A 23631-nucleotide genomic window follows, 5' to 3' on the forward strand; every position below is an offset into this window, starting at 1 on the left:
ATGTCAACATCAATAAATCAATAGCAAATTGGGTTTTGGAACATGACTGTCATTAACAAATTAGACCATCAGATCATTTGCAGTTTTCACAGGCTGCTATATTACAGTTTATGGCACAGCACCTTCAAAAAAAATTATGAAGTGGCACAAATTTTGAGTGCAAGCACAGCTTTAAGGACAATTTAAGTGAAAAAGGGCAAGTGAGAGGGGATACAGATTCTGCCACCTTTCTTGTCTATTTCACTAATCACATAAAAGCACTGCAGCATTTGGTCTGTCAGTCAGATTTTAAATAGTACATTGTCATCTTCGATGCAAGCTCCTACAAATAATCAGCAAAATTCTCCAATGTCCTGCCATCTTCTCAATTAAGGGATTCCAGTCTGACTCTGAAATACATTTATATTACATTTAACAGCAACATTCATATGTGGCGTATAATGTGTAGGATGTAGAAGATGAGAAGAGCAGCGTGGAGGATGAGCATGTGATGTGATATGTTTCATTTTGATGCGGAACGAGATGAGTAAGTGTTCAACCCATAGTATACAGAATGAGAAAGTGGACCTACAAGTAGAGGATCGAGGACCACCTTGACCCAGCTCCAGCCACCAACAGCCAAGCACTCATCATCCAGGCTGCTGATGTGAAACATGCACTCTATAAAATCAACACACGGTAAGCAACTGGCCCAGATGTTGTCCCAGGGCGGGTCCTCAGAGACTGTTCCGCAGAGTTAGGTGACACGTTTACAAGCTTCTTTAACCTTTCTCTGTCGCAGTGCACTGTCCCCACCTGCCTGAAGACGTCCACAGTAGTGCCAGTCCCTAAGCAGACTGCCATAACATCTCTCAATGACTACAGGCTCGTGGCGCTCACACCTGTAATCGTGAAGTGCCTGGAGAGACTGGTTTTGCAACACATCAAGGCTGCTCTGCCTCCCACCCTGGACCCCCCCCCCCATATGCATGGCTGCTGTTTGTGGATTACAGCTCTGCATTTAACACCATCTTACCCAGCAGACTGTTCTCCAAGATGTACGACCTGGGTGTACAGCACAACATCTGCCTGTAGATAAAGGATTTCCTGACAAACCGGTCACAGTCAAGGGTGGGCCTGCACCTCTCCTAGATTTCAGAAAGAAACAAGAGGTCCATGCACCACTGCATATTAACAGGAAATAGTGTAGAGGGTGCCCAGCTTCAAATTCCTCGGCACACACATTTCAGAGGACCTCTCACGGACGACAAACATCACAGCACTGTGCACAAAAGGCACAAAAGCTGCCGTACTTTCTGAGAACATTCAGGAAGGTAAACCTATCGCAACAATTTTTAGTATTGATGCTCTATTGGGAGTGTCCTCACACACTGCATCCTGGTGTGGTATGGTAGCTGCTCTGCAGCTGACAAAAAACATCCCTGCAGAGAATCATAAAGACTGCACAGAACATCATAAACCAATAGCTACCCGCTCTGGATGACATATTCACCTCCCATTGTCTGCAAAAGACACACATCCTGAAAGACGCATCCCACCCTGCCCATAACCTGTTCCAGCTGTTACCCTTCAGAAAACACTACAGATCTATCCAAACATGCACCACGAGATTTATGAACATCACCATGCTAAACTCCGAGCTGAAAGTACAGCTAGTTAATGTGCAATCATTTAATGTATGAATAATTTCTATGAGCACTGTTTATCATTATGGACAATTTAGTTTTTGGTGTTATGTTGGCAATGGGTGTATGGTTAAAATGTTTGGATGTAGAATGTGTGTTTGTATGAATAAAATGAGGGCATCTATTTAGTTGTTAATTTATTTTATAGCATTTTTTAATTTATTGAGCTTGAGTGCATCTTCTTATCCTATCTTATCTTAAGAGGTGCAGAGGTTAAGTACTAAATCACACACAATCTTCCCTTGGGTGACTGGGGTTTGTTGGGGTTTGGGGGGGGGTTATGTCCTGTGTGAAGCTAAATGTCTCCTGACCAAATAGTTTTTGTGCCTTCCATTGTCTTCGTAGTTATTGTATATGTTCCCCCAACTGCTAATGTTAAAGTGGTACTTTGTAAACTCTATGGGGCTATGAGCAAACTCTGGAATGCTCACCCTGATGGACTGTTTAATGTCGCCGGAATTTTCAGTCATGCAAATCTCAAATGAGTGCTCCCTAAATTTCATCAGCATGTGGGCTTTGCAACGAGAGGGGTGAACCATGTTTACACAAACATCCTTGGCGTGTATCGTGCGGTTATGTTATGATATGCTAATTGCAACATGCACACTAGACGTGCCCAACTGGTTCTGAAGTAGATGAAAACCTGACCTGCAGGAGCCGTCTCTTCAGGACTGTTTTGAGCACACTGACTGGCACATGTTCAGGGAGGCTGCAACCAATGATGACTCCACTGACTTGAAGGATTCAGTGACCAACTACATCAGCAAATGCACTGATAACGTGACTGTCTCCAAGACCATCACCACATTCCCTAACCGGAAGCTGTGGATGACTGTGAAGACCAGAGACTCAGTCATCAAAGACAGGGACAGGACAGCCCTAAGAACAGCAAGTGCCAAACTGTCCATCACAGAGGCAAAACTGACATATGCCCAAAGAATCCACAGCCACTTCCAGGACAGTGGCAACACTCAGCACATGTGGCACAGCAACCAGGCCATCACTGACTACAGGACGACTCTACCTGCCAGTGACTGTGATGCCTCCCTTCTGCATGTGCTGAACCACTCCTGTGCACAGTTTTTAGGCACAGAACAACATGGCAGCAAGGTAGACCACCCATCCTCCCTGTGCCCAGGTGTCCGGTCTTTCACCAGCTGATGTGAGGAAAGTTCTCTGCAGAGTTAATTCCTGAAAGGCTGCTGGGCCAGACAACATTCATGGTAGAGTGCTCAGGACATGTGCGGACCAGCTAGCAGTCTTCACTGACATCTTCAACATCTCCCTGAGCAGCGCGATGTTTCCCACATTCTGCAACTACCATCATCCCTGTTCCAAAGAAGCCTCCAGTGTCCTGCCTCAGTGACTACCATCTCATTGCACTCACACCCACCATCATGAAATGCTTTGAGAGGCTTGTCATGACCCTGCTGCAGTTCATGTATCATCCCAGCTGCTCCACAGACGATGCCATCGCCACCACCAATCTGACCTCAGGCATTCTGGATCCGGGGCTGCTGCTATTTATATGTGTGCATTTGAGCCGAGAATCTTTACAAAATTTCGTTATGCTCACATAATGACAGTAAAGACTCTTGAATCTTGAATCTCGAATCTTGAATCTCCACATCACATCACATCATCACGTTTGCTGATGACACAGCTGTAGTGGGTCTCAGCAATAACGATGAGTCAGCTTATAGAATGGAGGCGAAACTGCTAATAGCCTGGTGCAGAGCCAACAACCTGTCTCTTAATGTACACAAAACCAAACAATCAGTTGTTGACTTCATAAGAGATACTGGTGACCATGCTCTGCTGGCCACTGACAGATCCTTTGTGGAGACCATCAAGAGCACCAAGTCCCTTGGTGTTTACCTGGTGAAGAACGTTACCTGGTCCTTCAACACCAGCTCCATCACCCGAAAAGTCCATCAGTGTCTCTACTTTCTGAGAAGGATGAAGGAAGCTTATCTTCCCATTCTGACCACTTTTTACAGAGGGACTGTCAAGAGTGTCCTGAGAGCTGCATCACTGCCTGGTTTGGGAATTGCACTGTCCTGTACCGCAACTCCCTGGAGCAGATGGTGAGGACAGCTAAGAGGATCATCAGAGTCTCTCTTTCGTCCATCACAGACATTTACCCCACACACTGCATCCACAACGCCAAAAGTATTGTAGATGACACCACACACCCCTCACCCTCCTGCCATATTGCATACATATCCTGTATTTATTGTCTAGATTCTATTGCGCTGTAGTCCTTTTCATTCCACCGTCATATTTAACTTTATGTATTTTTAATTATTGTTATATTCACTATGTGTACTCTATTCATGAAGCAGCATGTAGCACACTCGAGGAACATTGTTCGATTGCTGTATGCACTACAGGAATGTCAAAGTCAAATACACGGAGGGCCAAAAAATCAAATTTCCTACAAGCCGAGGGCCGGACTAATTCAATGTTTATTAAAACATATTAAAATGATTGCAACAGGCACACAGACAAAAACGAACTTCCTTCAAAGAACTGTACACAATATTTTCGTATCGCACTTTTCAAGGGAAAAATGTTTTCAACAGGCAAATTGCAAAAAAGTAAATGTCCTTCAAAAACAGAATATCAAGATAAATGCATAAATGAAATTGCATGCATTAAAAAACTGAACATGCATTATTGTGCTGCTCTATGATCCTACCAATCAAATGAATAAATAAATTAAATAAAATAAAATACAAAAATATGGCAAACAGACAAAACAATACTCGTCTTGTGAAAAAAAATGTAAAATTATAACTGAATTAAAAACTGAAAATACGTTAATGCTCTGTGATGCTCACTCTGTAAATGGCCGCGCTGATTTTGCGACTTCTTCAGCCACAATAAAACTGGCCTTGACAGCAGCCTTGCAGTGTGGTTTGGCTTTTGTGAACAGAGCGTGCCGGGGCTTAAGACCTCATTTTAATTCTTCCACCCTCTGTAGCCTTTGTTCCGTGTCCATATTCTTGTCTTTGTCTGTGTGTTTATTGGAGGCTTCATGGTGCCTTCTGAGATTATACTCCTTCATTACAGCCACACTTTCTCCACACAGAAGCCATTTTTGTCAGGGCGGGGGTGGGAGGGGGGGGTATCTGAAAGTTGACATCTGCTGACTCTCTGACTGACTTCTAATAAATAATAATGAAGTCGACTCCCGCTTGCTGAGCGGCAGTGAGCTCACGGGCTACCTTTGCATTGTGGGAAATGTAGTGTAGGTGCGTGCAAAACAGCAGGGCCAGTTCTAATAGTAATTAAATATCATCCCGGGGGCCGTAGATAATTCATTCACGGGCTGGATCCGGGCCCCGGGCCTTGACTTTGACACGTGTGCACTACACTTGTAATGACAAAACTCCTTGACCTTGACGTTGCTAGAGTAAGTACGGTTTCCATACTATATTCATACCACAGTATTACTATCTTTACATAAGGGTAACAGTCTTAAAAATTTATAATGATCCACCGATGCTTATAACTGATCCATGTGTAATATTTAAATAACTCAAGTCAAGCATTTCCATTTCAAGTTAGTGCTGTATTTTTTTATTTAAATGTCACTTCTGCTGCTGATATGGCTGCAGGCAGAGTACTTTATAGTGAGCGAAGAGTGCAGCATCATTTATCTTTTTATGGGCTTAGCAGATAATGAACTTAGTTTTAACTTAATAGTATTTCACTACAAGTGTGGGGGAAAAAAAAACAAAAACGCCTTCTTTCTTAAGTATCTCTGTGACACATGTGTTTAATCCCCTATTACAAGACACTTAAGCCTGACCCCTGAGGTCATACTGATGTGTGGAGAAAGTGACCTGCCCTGAATTCGACTCTATTAACCCCCAGTCAATACAGCCTGGAATTTCTGCCAGTACTGAGTATATCAGCCAGAAAGTTTCTAAAGAGGAGCAGTTTACAGTAGGTATGACAGAAACTGTGCTTAAATAAAGGAGAGGAGGAGGAGAAATGGAAAAGGTCAAAAAGATAAGACCTGGAAGGGATATGGCAAAGAGGGGTGTGTACTTCAGCAGGTAATTAGTTCTCCTAGATTAAAATGCTACATATTTCATCAGACATTTACCTAGGCCCTAAGGCAGTGCTCTTTTAGACACAATCAGTATTAATTAAATTGTTTTCCATAGTGTTATTGAACTTTTAATAAGTATAACAAACACCCATTGAGAGGCCCTTATAGCTGTCTTGAAAGCTTTTGAGTCCCCTGGGAAATCTGTATCATTAAATATGAGGGTAACCTTTATCTCTGTGTCATTTCAGACTCACTGATGTAGGTCTAATGGAATTTGGGAATGAGAGTGGGAGGGGGTTATAAGTTTGATAAAGTTTGCCAAGATGCATTAATTCAGGTGATCCACACTGATGTGAACCTATTATATGGTCATCATATGTTAAATAATGATTATGTCAAAACATAATAGGTACTTAAAGGTGTTCAGCAGTAGGGATGTCAGTGATCATCCTCATGTTTTATCAGGCAAAAGCCATAAAAAAAGGATTCCACTGTACAAATTGATGTTCAAGAATGATGTTCAGAACCTTGGATTCCTTGGAACCCAAAGATCCCAGAATGTCTGAGCCTGAGCTTTGGACAATGTATAAAAACATTAGACAAAAGTAGACCGTGTAATGTTGAGTTTGTACGATCAGATACAGACAGTTAAAAGACACTTTTAAAATACTTCCTAATAAGGTTTAAGAATAAATATTTTCCGATCCCTTCAGTTCTACAGAGATTTTTTATTTTTTATTTATTTTGCCTCTTCTAGCTCATTGTTTTGGTTTCTAATACTCAAACTTCACTCTCATCACTGTTGTTTCTAGCAACTTTCAGCTAAAAACTTTGATAAATACACTATACACTACCTGTGTTGTGGTTCTGCACACAAACATGTGGACTCTGCTCAGAGCCAAAGTCGTTGAAAGCAATCAGTCGTTTACTTGGCATGAATTTCAAGGTTCAGAGTTAGGCAACAGAGGATCAGTCAGTGAGAGCAAACAAAGCAGGCAAAGGGCAAGCAGGCAGAACTGGGAACAAGGAGGCATGAGACAGGACCGAAGGCTGGAACAGGAAGAATGGGTCATACAGTAGTCACATGTGGTGGTGAGTGAAGGCATCAGGTGACTGGGAATGATGGGAACATATTGAGGGCAACTACAGGGCATGTGAGGCAGGCAACTGAAATGATAAGAGGTTAATGACTTGAAAAAACAAAACAAAGAACAAAAAAAATAGCGCAAAAATGATTATACAGAGGGAGGTGTGACAACCTGCTCTGCAGAAAACAGCAAACAGACACAGTTAGAGACTAGACGGTAAACAGAGACGAGTATTTAGCAGCTAAAAAGACAGATGTTTTTCTCTGATGTTGACAAAGACCAAAACAGATCTACAACGTGGTGTCTGTGGTCAACAACCTGGTTTCACCAAGTGATGTATGAATAACTCACCAATTTTTTTCAGCATTGTATCACAATTCATATTTTTGCTTTTTGCATATTATTTAATTCCATTTGCATCAAACTTGTTTTTGGTGAGAATGTCATAGACAATGTCGTGAAGTCTGAGAAGACTGGTATTCATGTCTCATGTGAAACCTAAAGTCAACGATGACCTTGTTATACTCACTTCCATAATTTAACTTAACATTGTTAACTTACGTCATGTGCATAACATAAGTTACATCACCTTTGTAATGTAAGTAAACTTATTTTAACCCAAAATATGATCTTTTGTCCAACCAAATAGTGTTGATGAATAAACCAAACCAAACTGCTACCACATGTTTTTGGTTACCATGATGATGAAGAAGGTCATGTGACTATGATAATAAAAGTCACATGAACATGTGAAATGTTCTTAAAAGTAACGTGGTATTTGTCTGTCATACCAGAAATCAGGTCAGTTGTCAAGATCAAGTAAGTTGACTGTGTGAAATCCAGCAGTGGTTGAGCCAGAGACACATTAGGGCTCTGTCTAAAGTTGCATTAATGGCCTTTAAGTTAATGAATGAAGCCATTAGTTACTTATAACTAATGTACAGAGTGAGTTATTAGAATTTTTTTTAGTATTTGCAATGTAAATATTTGCCATAATTATTTGTGTCTCCCAGAGACACCAAGGCAAGAACATCAACAATTTTCTTTTACAACTAAAAACGGTTACTTTAATCATATATTCAATGAAATTTCCTCGCACTGATTTGTGATAATTCTGACATGACCGATGAATAAATATTGAGTACAATGACCATGGTTGTAGTTGTAGGATCTTATTTAAAAAAGGTGATGACATACACATACTTCATTTCCCAAAACAATTCATAAATATTAATAATGGCTGACCTTGCACATCCATGAACCAGTAGGGGATTCTAGGGGAAAGTATCATGAGATAACATTTGATAACATTTGATTTTCTTAGTTTCTAGTGAAACTAAGAAAATCATGCTGGAATTTTCACAGGCATGGCCAGGGAGCAGCAAGATTTGAAAATTATGAATATGCTAAGTTATGCCTGTGACTCTTGATTCTACACCAGTGTTTTTCTATATAGTCTTTAAAAATCTGTGAAGCTGAGACAGACTCGGTCATGCTGACAAATTATCTATCACTGCCATTTAAAAACATCTCCATGGAATGTTACCTGCAGCGTCCAATTATTTGATGGTACAAAATATCCCTTTCATACAATTCACAAAATGCCAGAAAGTAGAAATAAAAAGTTTAGTTCGGTTTACTTTTGCCCTTTATAAATGTCATGCAAATCCTTGTGTCATATTGTTGCTCATTCACAGTTTGCTAAAATTCAGTGAGTAACACATTCTGCCAAAGAAAGAAGATGGACAAGCTCCTGCTGAGGACAAATATGACAGATGCAGAGGGAAACACAGATAACTACAGATAATTTGTCTATATTAGACCTGAAAGCTGCCAGAATTTTAAAGGCAACTGGATTACTAATCCAGTGTTACTTTTTCACGGAGGGAAGAGACCTTCAGGGACCTCTATGAAACTACTTCTAAGAACCTTTTCACCTTTTCCAACAATGTCAGTCAGGAATGGAAATTAGAAAAAAGAAAATTTGAGTTATTGTGTTAATATTTCCTGTAATCATATTTGGTATTTGTGGCTTAGTCTAGCGCTGCTGATCCAGTTTTCTGGAATCATTGTTACCTTTCTGGTATTTCTGTTAGTGGAGTTTCTCGAAAAACAATAAAGGAAGCCTGGAGAGCAAACATTTTAATGAAGTAAACATCTTGTAAGACCTAAGATGAACCTTTCCTTGCCACTTAGAATTCCATGTGGATTATCCAAAACTTTGCAGGAAGCGACATGCAACAGTTTGGAGAGAAGTTGTAATGGCCAGTGTCTTAATTGTGCAGATTTAGAAGTGATTAATGAAAACTAATATTTCATGGCAATTAAAATGATTAAAGCTGGAGGGCTTTTGCTGTTAGTTTGAATTGCTGAAGGAATGAGGTGGCAACAAAGCTCAGAAGTAAATTGCATTAGTAAGTTGCGGAGAACTGTATTAAAATGCAAATGTACAGCTGTTAATAGTTCTTCAAAAACCAATAATCCCCCACAGTCAGTCATGTGTCAAAATGGTTAATGGAAAAATATCCCAGAGGCACGGAGGGTCCTTTTTCCATTCCACTTTTGATTAAAGCAGAAATTCTGTTTGGGGAAAAGTGTGGTTTAGGTCAGGACGGGATTGGCAAAGATGGCTTAATGTGGGCAGGATCCCAAACTCATTGTTCTGATGGCCTGATTTCACAGATATGTCTTCTCATGGGAAGAACCCTTATCATGAACAAGAGGATGCCAGGCTGCATATCAGATCTGCAGTTATTACAGGCATTCATCATACTGCTGAGTGGGACACAACCTATGCAGGGAAATATTGACATGCTGCTGAAAGGAGAAGGGGGTTGGAATGTTCCATTGCTAAATACATGCTGTTTCTCTTAAGTATAGTTGGTGATCTTAAATTCACATGAATGAAATGTCCTAAACCAGCACAGATTAGGATTACTAAAAAGGTCAATAACATAATCACTATAGAGTGGGTCAGACTTACTTCATAGCAGATGACATGCAAATATGAAGTAAGTATATGCAAGTATATGACCTGCAAAATGAATGGCATAGCCTTTAGCTTCAGTACTTTGTGCTTGGTGTTAGCATGCTAAACTGGCAAATAAAGCTTATTTGCTAAAAATCATCATGAAATAAGATTGTGAACATGCTAGCATGTTGCCATGAGCCTTTTGCTGGTGTACAGCATTGCAGAGCTGCTAACATGGCTGTACACTCAGAGCATTGTTACCATGCTGGATTGGTGGAATATAGGATTACTGAAGGGTTGGTGCAAAAGAGGGGTCATGTACTCATTAATTTGTCATCACTTGTCTCTGAATGTTATGTAATAATCTGATCTTATAATTTATATGTTTTTCCAGTTTGTTTATACAGATTCATGGGTTTTATTGTGTTATTGTATTATTCTGTTCTGTAAAGCAGTGTTCCTCTGCACGTGGGCTCAGTTTCAAAAATCTTTTTTTAAAGTAATTATGAACTATTAGCGTATGATAAACAGAATATAGGCATATAGCCTCATGGTAATGCTAACATGACGTTTAATCGTGCCACAAGCCTACCATGTTAGTAGTATACAGATTCCTCTAACAAAATATATTTACTTAAGAAAGAAGTGCACTTCTGAGGAAATGCACAAAAGAAAAACAGAGCCTGACTCACTGGAAGTCTGCCTTACAGCAGCAGCACCACTACCCAGTACATCAAAGAGAGAGGTACTGGCCAGAGCCAACAGGTAGTCAACTTCTAGTATTGTGTTTTGTCTCCCATTGCCAAGTGAAACTGAGTCATTATGCAGCACATGTGCTTTTAGCAAACATAGACTGAAACTGAGTAAGAGAACATTTATTCATTAGTCCTGGTGAGTCCTGTAATAACTACCACTTGAACCTCATGAGGCTTGTTGCATATGGGATTTTATAAGACCCATGTCCTGAAATATTACTATATTTCTTAACATCTTGTCACCATCACAAGTTGAACATTAAAGCTCATGCAATCACAATTTGTAAGAAAGCTGTTGATGTGATGCGTGCTGATGATGTGCAGCTTGTTGTAATCAAAGCTTGGATGATACCTTCAGTGTCATATTTGATTTTTTTCCACAAGACCTTTATCAGTTATAGCAATTTAGGCTTGTGCTCCAAAATGTAATAAACACTGTACTGGGCTAAAGTGTGGGTGTCTTGATGGCTGTGATTGTAAATGGGGTTCAGAGAGACCATTCTAGTGCCTTTTGACAATACAGATTTTTCAGGGGGAGTAACCATGAATTGTGTTTATTTGCATAATCAGCTAAGTCCATGTTACTTACCACCTTAAAGGAGGATTTCACTGCATTTTATTTGGATTTTCAACCAGTGCTGATGGCAAATGTATTGAACTGAAGAAACAGATTTCACAGTGCAAAAAAAACCAACAAAAAAACAAAAAAAACCCACACACACACAAAACTGACATTTTCTGAATTTTCTGGCTTGCACAGCTGTTACTGCAGCACCTACATTTACTAGGATACACTGTGAACAAGCTCCTGATATTCAATCCCCATGTACAAAGTGGAGGTGGAGGTTTCACATGTGGTTCATTGTACAAGAAGGTGTTTGAAATGATTGACCTCATTGCCAGTAAGAAGAATAAGAACAGAAGAAGAGGACAGAGAAGACATTATTTCATCGTTTCATATTGGACAAAAATAACATAAATTAAATAACAAGCATTCCATCAACAAGAAATTATTATGCATTATGATGCAAATCATGCATTATTGTATGGTCCCTGAATGCGACAACTACAAACTAACTATAAAGGAGGGAATAAACCAGATACCAACAGATATTAAAAGGTGCAATGAAATGTCTCAGATCTTATAATTCAAAACAAATGTTGTCTCATGACACTTTCCAATTAGAGCAGGTTTGGCCTATGCTCTTTAATTAAATTTTGTAGTACAGAGAACCCAACATTTCCCCGTGAACATGCACTTGGCAACAGTGGAGAGGAAAAACTGCCTTTTAGAAGGCAGCAACCTCGGCGCAGACCCCGGCTCAAGATGGGCGGCCACAGAGATGCGTAACAACAGCAATAATACCAGAAGTATTGGAACTGTGGATAATGATAATGACGAAGTATACAGAAGGTACTGTGGTGAATATGATAACAATAGTAGTAACAATAACAATGGTAGAAGCTGTACAAGGTAGAAATTATAGAGTAAAATAAATTACTGAACATTAGTAATTGCAGTAGGTTTCAAGCAGAATTGCAGCAGGAGGTTCAACTATGATCCATGGGAACCTGCGAGATGAGAAAGCACAAGGACTCCAGGGAAGAAGCTGAGTTAGTGATATGCATTAATGGGACATGAATGTGTGCAGAAGGAGAGAGAGGGTGGAAGAGAGAGCTCAGTGGGAGGACCCCCGGCAGTGTAAGTCTATGATAGCATAACTAGGGGCCAGCCTCGGCCAGCCCTAACTATAAGCTTTATCAAAAAGGAAAGTTTTCAGTCTAGTCTTAAATGTACAGACGGTGTCTGCCTCCTGGACCGAAGCCGGAAGATGGTTAAATAGTAGAGAAAACATAAGGCTCTGGTGTGATTTTAGGGAACTATCAACTCTTTAAATATGATGGTGCCAGGCTGTTCATGACTTTATATGTGAAGAGAAGGATTTTAAACTCTATCCTAGATTGAACAGACAGCCAACAAAGAGAAGCCAGTACAGGAGAAACATGATCTCTAATGCTGGTTCTTGTGAGTAATCGTGAAGCAGCATTCTGGGTTAGCTGGAGAATCTTTAGAGACAACCTGATAGAAGGGAGTTACAATAATCCAGCCTGGAAGTCATGAATGGCAGCAGAACGTTCTCCACGGCGTCTCCAGACCCTGTCACGTCTGTCACGTGCTCAGTGTGAACCTGCTTTCATCTGTGAAGACCACAGGGTGCCAGGGGCGAATGTGTCAATCTTGGTGTTCTCTGGCACATGCCAAACGTCCTGCACGGTGTTGGGCTGTAAGCACAACCCTCATCTGTGGACATCGGGCCCTCATACCCCCTCATGGAGTCTGTTTCTGACCGTTTGAGCAGACACATGCACATTTGTGGCCTGCTGGAGGTCATTTTGCAGAGCTCTGGCAGTGCTCCTGTTCCTCTTTGCACAAAGGCGGAGGTAGCAGTCCTGCTGCTGGGTTGTTGCCCTCCTACGGCCTCCTCCACGTCTCCTGATGTACTGGCCTGTCTCCTGGTAGCGCCTCTATGCTCTGGACGCTACGCTGACAGACACAGCAAACCTTCTAGCCACAGCTCGCATTGATGTGCCATCCTGGATGAGCTGCACTACCTGAGCCACTTGTGTTGGTTGTAGACTCTGTCTCATGCTACCACTAGAGTGAAAGCACCGCCAGCATTCAAAAGTGACCAAAACATCAGCCAGAAAGCATGGCAACTGAGAAGTGGACGGTGGTCACCACCTGCAGAACCACTCCTTTATTGGGGGTGTCTTGCTAATTGCCTATAATTTCCACCTGTTGTCTATTCCATTTGCACAACAGCATGTGAAACTGATTGTCAATCAGTGTTGCTTCCTAAGTGGACAGTTTGATTTCACAGAAGTGTGATTGACTTGGAGTTACATTGTGTTGTTTAAGTGTTACCTTTAGGTTTTTTTTGTAGTTTGGATGAGCGGAGAAAGCTGTGCAGCCATACTGGAGGCCACGCAAATAGTCCATTCTGGACTGACACATTTTGAAAGGGAACTATCAATCAATCCATCCATCCATCCAACAACAAGTGTAGTAGCATAACTTTTTGTGAAACCTTAAACTTTCATATGGTAATACAAATCTCAGATACAAATTTATTTTTTATGTTGAATGCATCTGTGGGATCACATCTACTTTTAAATGCTTTATTAATTAGATGGTAAAGTATTTTTACTATCACAGTATTTTTCATCTATAACAACAACTCTGCTAGCAAAACCACACATTATATCCTTCATTTTTTTGCACTCTATTCTGTTCTTGTGAGCTGCCATGACAAGTGAATTTCCCCTCTGTGAGGTCAATAGAGTTCATCTTATCTTACCATTTCATTCATAGTTTCATTCATAGTGGCTTGTGAGCGGAGGGTTGCCGATTCGATTCCTGGCAGGAAACATTTGGGTGCGGTGGAGTGATTGCTCAATGCTCCCCTGCTCTATTAGTCATCTGATGTGCCCTTGAGCAAGGCACTCAACCCCCCTGATTGCATGGCAGCCCACTGCTCCTGTGTGTTTCACTGCATGTTGCATGTGTGTGTTTCAATCAGTGATGGGTTAAATACAGAGAAAGAATTTCGGTATGTAAAAAATACACTGACAAAATAAAGCCTCAAGTTTTTTTAATATATAGGTCTGCACAGGAATCCAGTAAGAGCATTTCCTCACCTCATTATCGTAAGGTTAAATATATTTTCATGTTTGTGTTCATATAGAATTAGTTTTTTTAACATGTTTTTCCTCTACACTGATGGTATTTAGCTATGTACAAAATCCCTACTGGCTTGTTAAAAATGAGCATTGAGGGCAAACTTTTGGAGGCAGCTCCTTAATGAGGAGAGCTATAAAAGGACTCTGCGGACCGTCAATGAACACACAAACCTGGCATCCACTTTAATTACTGATAAGTTGTGAGCCAGCTAAAGGCAGCGGATTTCCCTCCCCCAGAGGCCCTAATCTGTTTAAATCCGACTGCTGATCCTAACTGCCGAGTCAGAGGATTCAATGGCAGGTGCCACTGTGAAGTCCCAGAACAGACGCTATCAATCTCGCATCCCAATCTCCACATCTCCTAGGGACTGAAATACAAGTTCACCTCCATGTGTTCAACTTTCTGGCATGCTCGATTATTGGTAGATCTGCTCCATCACACATGGTGCAAAATCAGAAGAAGATCCAAGAAGTAATTATAGCCAGGAATGGAGCTTATGTGTTCCATGTCCCTTGTAATGTGAAGGCAATGTGATGCTTTTCACGGACTGTTTACATAGACTTTGTTTGAAGCAAATGAGAAATATGAAGGCTGTGTAATTTGTCATAACACATACTAAGTATTAAATCAGTTATTTTCTCAACCTCACTAAATAACAGAATTTTATATCATGGTGAAATAAATCAAACCAATGAAGATAACAAGTTCACTGCACAGCTGAAATAGTTTTAAAAAGCAATGTCATATAATTCATCACCAAGCCACACCAATATCATTCATAACCACAGTGATTGCAGAAAGAGTGCTATGCATAGCAGGCTCACAGCAGAGTTTATAGTAAGAAATATCTCAAGTTGACAATCAATGATTGACTCTAGAATTTTGCCTGTTTGGTATTGCCTGTATTGATCTTTGTTGTTTGGATCACCATCTTCTTCCCAATGCAACAGCACCACATGAGTAATTTTTAAATCAAAAAATTAAAGGAAAAGGGAAGAGGGATTCTAATGGTCTTCACTCACAAAACTCTTCAAATCCATGGTTTGAAGAGCCTCAGAAACTAAGCCAGGAGAGACAGCATCTAGAATAAACAGAAAGACATGGTATCAAGTAGAAATGAAGTCAAGATTCTTAGAAATTGTCAGCGTTAGAAGTGAAGGGTTCTCAAAATGTGGCCAGCTTCTGCAAAATGACTGTGAAAAGCAGAACAGATTTATTAATCATAAACAGATCTACAGATCTAATTATCACAAGTTAAATGATCATCAATCTGGACATAGGTTTAAAGACGTTTCAAAACATGAGTAAGGTTGATAATTGAGGGGAAAGCAAAGGATTAGATTCATTTTTCACTCTACGCATTTTTAAATTCTTCTCATCTTAACAAACGTTTGTGATGAAGTCATTTTTACGCATGTGTCCCTTATACATGCAGTATTGCAGTGATCACTATGAATTAGTGAAAACTTAAATCAAAGCCCCACTTGTAGTGATTTTGTCAGTAAACCAAGCAAGGACTTTCCCAAAACTATTATTTAAGAGTTAGCATTCTGAGAGAGTAATTCAGCCAAAGAATAGGTCCAGCATCTTCTAAAGGAGGCCTATAAATTCCATTTATAACAAAGGGACTGTCGGACCCACAGCTTATCTTAAGTAGTATGTGTTGGTGTAGGCAAGTCCTTCTCCAGAGGGCTGATAAGAAACCTTCTTCAATCATAGCCATAAAGTACACTAGAATATGCTTCTGAGATGGCAAACATTTCAATCAGGCTATAAATAGATCTAAATATAAATAAGTTATGTGGTGACAAAATCTTTATTCTTATTTGATCACCAATGCCTAGTTTTGCACTTCTATCTGTGTTTCGTGAACAGTGTGCGTTCATTCCAAGTGAGCAAATGTTTTAGTCTGTGATGGTGGTGCTAGTGTGATATCTGGAGGCACTGAAGGTTATATATTTAACCATGAAAGGAAAACTGTGGCTTATTACAATTTGAGTTTTATTTCATGGCTCTGGCTATCAGTAGTTTTGGTCATAACCAAAAGAAATTATGGATAAAGTTATGAAAATAATACCAAAGCTGATATCATAGTTTTTCCTTAAGTGTATAAAGAGAAAATGTTTCCAACCTCCTGGTTATAGCTGTAAGTTTCTTTTGTCTGTCAGTTTTAGGGGCACTTGTTGGTTTCAGGTACAAATTAAACTGAACAAGGATGACAGCATCCATGTACAGCATCATACACCTTGCTCAGGGTTCATCTTCATCTCGTAAAGACAAAAACGGTGAACTCCAGGTAATCACTTATGGATTAAGTCATCTCAGCTGTGGTGTCTTGACACTTTCACCTACAGCATCATCTCAGCAGAGTTTTAGATAATGGATGGATCATCTCAGCTCAGCTGTTTGACACGGGGATAGTGTATTAGGGACAGTATAGATTTTCTGACACTATGTGCTGACATCCAACCCTGTATTCCAAAAGTAACAATTACATTCATATTGGATGTGTCAATAGTGCACAATTTACATTCAGTGCCAATGTATTTAATAAATATTGCAAAAGAGTGTTAAAAACCTTTGCCAAGCACCCAGTATTAATGTTCTTGTCTGCCAGGTGCAGTGTTCAAAGCATGGGGATCTCAGACCCCACCAAGGACATTACAAATCAAACTGATTGGTGCTACATCTGCTGTTGTGGATACCAGTGCCAGCTGTAATTCTACAAGTCATACAGTTCATATAGGCAAAATAATACATTACGAATTCTGAAAACAAAAAAAGAAATCTCGTGAAAAAACTGAGGAATGAAACAGGAATGACAAGATTAATCAATCAGTCTTCTTAACCCTACCCAAATGTTTTTTGTGCCTAAACCTAACTAGACCTTGAGCAAAGTGTTGTCTCAACATAAAGCTGAAAACTAAAATGTAAAGAAATGTGATGTTTAAACATGTCATTGTTTTACAGGAATGTACGAGGCCAACATTTAATCTGGCATTTTGGTTGTGTAACCATCTACAACCTAGTACAGTTACTCTGTTATAATTCAGCGTATTGAGACTGCCTTCTGACATGTATAGTCATATGTAAACTGACTTCAACAAATCATCGCTGACTCATTATTAGAGCAAGACTCACAGAAAGAACGCACAAAAACCAACATTCAATTGATAAAATTTACTGTATTCTTTAATTCATATGTACATCTCCAACCCCTGGCTTCCCCCCAATAAAGAAACTTTCAATTAATACTTTAATATATTTAGTCAGTTTTACAGCTTCTGTACAGGATTGCTGTTTTCATGAAATTCACATCTAGGGCAGCAACATTGTTTTCTTTTTTAGAGGAACCAACAACAAGCATAAATGGAGTGAACAAAAGGATTTTTTGGGAGTAGGGTCAAAACACACAGCTCATGGGGGGAATGTACAGAAGCAGCGCAGTTTGGATAAACTATGTACAATACAAACCATTCATACAAATTAGGCTCTAAGATATAGAATTCAATACATTACATTTGATATATTAAGTGACAATGAGCAAGCCCCATTCCCCACGAACAACCCACTGATCAGTCAGTCAGGTGACCAGTCATTCAATCAGAATCAGAATGAACCGATCACCCCACAAACTCAACATCTAGCTGCACTAGCAGGAACACTTTGACTCCAGCTGAAGATAGACAGTGTCACGGTACCTGACTGTGTCAACACACTTTCTCCCCTAACTGAAAATCACCTGAAGGAGAAGCCTATTCATTTCCAGCCTACCCCTACATAGATAGGTACCAACCTTAGACTTCTAAAAGCATCAAACCCACATTTGAATGTTCACTGTCCTCTTCAGCTGCCTTTTAAGTTTTGTAAAAACATCTGAGGATTTTATTGTTTTATTCTTTTAAATGAGGAGTTAATTTTGTTTTTCAGTTATGCAGGACAAACTGCAGAGCATAAATAGCACAGCAGGGGCAAACAGTCCATATTCTAGTCCAGAGAGTTAAAGCATTGACTATGAGATATGCTAAAAGAGGAAAACAAAATTAACACCTATTTTGAAAAGTGTGAACTAAACATTATGCAAACAACAAAGGGTAGAGTTTAATAGTGACAACAATCCCAAAAGGACAAATAAGCCCCTGCTATCTCCACAATTTTGAGCAGGGACAAAACATAACTCAGGAACAAAATTCTACATGATAAAATCTTAGTAATCACAGAGTTTTTCATGTCATTTTTAAGCATATCACTATCCTATACACCAACTTTTTAACAGTTAAAAGAAACTGCTCTCTCTGCAATATTCAGAACATCAAATTGGACAAAAAGTTGAAATGGCTGACACTCTGGAATGGACATGTTTAGGGACAGTACGTTTAACATACACTTTTCTCTGGTATGGGTAGAAGCCCCAGTCTGTGCTCCACTCGTCCAATTTTCCATATGTGAGTGTAGGGAACATCAGCCAGAAGGGAAATAGGGAGTGTCACTGTGGTAGTTGTAGTCTGGGCACACCTTCTGCACCAGTTTGTAGTCGGTGCTGTAGAAGGAAATGAAGATGCAGATGACTTTGAAAGGTTTGGAGCAGAGCCAGGAGACATGGCTCTGGGTCTGCTCCTGGTAGCAGGTCTTGGATGGGTCGAAGTTGCAAAGCGTGTTCTTGGCACCCTTCTCCACCTTCTCATACTCTATGCGGCAGTTGAAGGATTTTGAGTCCTTGGCATCAATGACAGACTGCTGTGCTGCCACATCGAACTCTACTATCTTGGTTGGAGGGACCAAACTCACGGACACGTTCCCCTGGCCTGTGGAGTTGTGGCGGAAGTAGACACTGAAGGTGCCATTGCCGTGATCCACAATCTTACCGGTGATCAGCAGGTTGAGCTTGACTGTCTTGATGTTAGAGTGGAAGTCTCCCCAGCCAAACATCTTCTTGAACTTTCCTGTCTTGACCATTGGCCGCCGTTTAGCCCGCGGCCGCGAGTCCTGCAAGTCTGTGGAGTTCCTCAGCCAGTCCCACAGATCCTGCTCAGAGTATGGCTCTGGAGTGTCATAGCGAAGGTCCAAGGCTGTGCTATTCTCTTTACCATGTAGAGTCTGTGACAGCAGCCTACTGATGGACATATCTTTACTGCTTTCTGTCCATATATGCTTTAGTGTGGATTTGGGGCTTCCAGACTTGACAACGTCTGACTTTGAGGCATGGACATTCATAACCTGTTGAAGAAAAGAAAATAAAACATCTGTCAGCTGATGTGTTTAATGTCCTTGGCCCATATTGTCATCATCTAAACATTTATGGGTTATTTATAAATTGTTTGCATTGTTAACCTGTTAGGCCTCATTTACACAAATCAGACATTGTGGTGAAAACGGCAGTCTTTGCAATCCTTTTTTAGAGGTAAAGCATTTAGGCAGTAGGCAGGCAGAAAAATTGAAACGAACTCAACTTTTGGAGACCAACTTTATGGAAGAACGATTAATCAGTCACATAACCTAGTGAGCAGACAGACCAATTTGCTTGAGTTCCTATTATGTTGTTGTGTGAGGTACCAAACAACATCAAACTTCCTGAAAACTGCACAGGAAGGGGAGCAGGATACCCAGTTGCAGTGAGGCCTTAGTCTGCAGTAAGTTTAGTTTCTGGACAAAAGTAAAATCGTTTTAAGGATTTTTTCCCATCAAAACTCAATGTACATCCATGAGCCCATACAAATGTTTTGAATTAATCAAATGTTGTAAAAATAATATGGGATATGGATATGGAAAACAAAGTTAACCAAAATATGTAATAATGAATAAATATTTTCTTCAGAGCAACCTGGAATGATCCAGGTTTAGCCATTCAGAACATATGAAACTTGTTAACAACTGCTTGTAATGATAGGCTTAAAAATGTGAACAGAACACTGAGAAATGTCTATCATATTGTTGTTGTATGTAGTTCAGAACTGATGTTGCACTACCAGTTTTAACATTTCTACTGGAAGTGTGAAGTTTGGTTTTTTAGGAGTGAAGGTTCATTGAGATTAAAAACTTCAAGAGAGTCCTGACCAAGAGAGGCAGCAGCACTGGTGAGGGAAATATAACAAAATATGCATCTTTAAAAGACTTCATGGTAGTTTTCTGTTTTCCTGTTCATAAATTTATGTTCCCATTGCCACTAGTTTCACTGTACTTTTATTAAAGAATTGAGGAATTTCAAGGATGGGAGTGTAGCAAATGTCTCAGTTTAAGGCTCTTAAAAACCTGAGCTGTCCCCACCAGTGCAAGAACATACTTCTGTACTGGATGAAATCATGCGTCATGAGATATTACTTATCTATATAATTCAGGAAATATTGACTTTTAAAGTGAAGCATGCAGTTTTCTACAAAATTGACCAATCAAATGTATTCTGTTGGGGGTTAGAGATAATCAATCTTTGCTGCAAGCCTCAATTTCAAATCATGATAGCAGGCAGCTCCAAATTGGGAATTATAGAGCAGCAAGCCGAACAAGAAAGGGAACAGAGAAACATATTGTTGCAGTCTCCTCCTTCCGTCAAAAAAAGGAGTATACGCCGGCTCACACAGATAAATGCAGTGGACGTTCAGCGGCTAAAGACCAGACTATTAACTAAAGAGTGGTCCTTGAATTGATGATTGATGAACCCAAGGGTTTTCACTAGTTAGCGCCGATGAGTGGAATTACACTCTTACAGGCTCCCAGTGGAGGTATGTGACATTGATTGCCTGATTTCTACTGTAAGATGTGACAGCAGATCCATCTTGCTGAGGTTTTTGCATTTTGTAGGTTGCCCCAAGGATCAATACTTGGAAAATAAGGTTTCGCTACCAATCAGTTGGTCCTTCGAATTGAATTGCCTCACGGCATATATTTCAACACCACAGGGACATACAGACAGCTTTACACATACTGTTACTTTATAGACAATACCTGTACTGTAACATGTGTCACAAACTGGATAGCAGAATAAAAATGAAGATATGATTCTGAGGGGACTCTGAGTTTGCAGTAAAACTTGAAAAGAAGATTGGATAACAGTGATTGTACTCTTGGCCAAAATCCTAATTCTGTTTTACAAAAGATAGAAGGAAGGATGGAGGTTTGCTTTATCAAAAGAAAAGTCCATTATTTGTTGTATTTTTGAGATTTTTCTATTATTCTGTAGCTTCCCAGATCCTAATTTATTCAAATCCCAACTTTGAGCCCCATCTCATTTCTAGGGCATCACATATTGCCATTTTACCATGTCCCTCATCTCATCCAGACCCATTTACCCTTAAACATCTATCATCCACACACAGTGGGCAGAATAAACTTGTGAATAACATTGTGCTTTAGTAGAATCTCACAAAGCCATTGGAAAGGGTGTGGAATTATTCTTATAATACGTATCTTGTCTGTCTATGATACTTACATCACACACACGCATGTTAGCAAACACTTGTGAGTCTCATTAGCAACACTGGTAACTTTGTCAATATGAACTATGACGAGTTCATTTACATCAATTAAAAAAGTAACAAGAAGTAAACAAATGAAAATGTCACTCAGTGCTTTTCAGTACTGATATGCCAGTAATTAGTCATTTCAATTTAACAACAGCTCTTAAAACACGCACACACACACAGACACACACACACACAAGAACCACAGTGAGTGACTGCCAGAGTTTACACATGACTACTGGATCTACAGAGAGAGTCAGTCTGCTGCATTACAGTCTGGTATATGTACAAGTAAACAGTGCCTTCGCGGCTAAGCTCTTGACAGACAAGTGCAACACCTGAAGCCATGATGACTGTACACATCAAAGATGAGAAAAGCAGTAACATCAAACTGCTTTTAAGACAGAACAATTCACAATACACTATAGAACGTCTTTAGTTTATAATGATGAAAACTAACAATTTTCACTTAAATGTGACTAAAACTGATATTCATAGTCAAATGCCAAAATTTTACTAGCAAAAACGTATCGCTGCTGACCACCAAACATTTGATTTCACAGGTAAATGAAAAAAAATAACTTCATAGCAAGTACGGAATGTCAAATAATAAACTGACCAACTCTGGGGGAATGTGTTCTACAGTTGAAACTATTTACATACACTTAAGAAAAAAACACAAAAACTTTTTTTCTTTAGTGTCATACATTAAATCAGACTAAACTTTTTCTGTTGTAGATCAATAACTATTAACATATTTTTTGCATTTGTTAAATGTCAGAATCGATCAAGGGAGAATTTTTATGTATATATTTATCACTTTCATCAGAAGTCAGTCAGAAGTATACATAAACTAAGTTTATTGTGTCTTTAAACAAAACCCCAGATGATTTCATTCTGAGCTTCTGATAGGTTAATTGATTCCATTTGAGTTAACTGGTGCACACTTGTGGATGCATATAAAGGCACACCTCAAACACAGAGCCTCTTTCTTTGACATCATGGGAAAATCAAGAGAAATCAACCAAGAAATCAGGAAAAGAATTGTCGACCTCCACAAGTGTGGCTCATTCTTAGGTGCAATTTCCAAATGCCTGAAGATCCCACGATCATCCATTCAGAAATTAATACGCCAGTATAAAAAACATGGGAATGTACAACCATCATACCTCTCAGGAAGGAGACGGATTCTGAGTCCCAGAAAGGAATGTTTTTTGGTGCGAAAGGTGTGAATCAACCCCAGGACAACAGCAAAAGACCTTGTGAAGATGCTGGCTAAAGCTGGTAAGACAGTGTCATTATCCACAGTGAAACGAGTCCTGTACCACCATGAACTGAAAGGTTACTCAGGGAGGAGAAAGCCATTACTTTAAAACCAGCATAAAATAACAGACTACAGTTTGCAACTGCACATAGGGACAAAAATCTTAATTTTTGGAGACATGCCCTGTGGTCTGACGAAGCAAAAATTGAACTGTTCGGCCATAATGATAAACGGTATATTTGGAGGAAAAAGGGCGAAGCTTTGAAGTATGGGGGTGGTAATATAATTTTGTGGGGCTGCTTTGCTGCAGAAGGGACTGGTGCACTTCACAAAACAGATGGCATCATGAGAAAAGAAAATTATGTGGTTATACTGAAGCAACATCTGAAGACATCAGCCAGGAAGTTAAAGCTTGGGCGCAAATGGGTCTTCCAAAGGATCAATGACCCAAAACATACCTCCAAATTAGTTACAAAGTGGCTTAAGGACAGCAATGTCAAGGTATTGGAGTGGCCATCACAAAGCCCTGATCTCAATCCCATAGAAAATTTGTGGGCGGCACTGAAAAGGCATGTGTGAGCAAGAAGGCCCACAAACCTGACCCAGTTC

The 23631-nt window shown here is 39.9% G+C and overlaps 1 protein-coding gene across 1 annotated transcript in view; it reads right to left on the reverse strand.

The window, feature by feature from the left end:
- Positions 1 to 17409: 17409 nt before the first annotated feature.
- Positions 17410 to 23631, reverse strand: part of nxph1 (neurexophilin 1) — a 50377-nt gene continuing 44155 nt past the window's right edge. The window contains exon 2 of the mRNA XM_046418323.1: positions 17410 to 19521. Within this exon, the coding sequence (XP_046274279.1) occupies positions 18766 to 19521 (756 nt within the window). The 3' untranslated portion in view covers positions 17410 to 18765. The remainder of the gene's footprint in view (positions 19522 to 23631) is intronic.

This window comes from Scatophagus argus, chromosome 17 (genome assembly GCF_020382885.2).
Source record: "Scatophagus argus isolate fScaArg1 chromosome 17, fScaArg1.pri, whole genome shotgun sequence".
Taxonomy (NCBI): domain Eukaryota; kingdom Metazoa; phylum Chordata; class Actinopteri; family Scatophagidae; genus Scatophagus; species Scatophagus argus.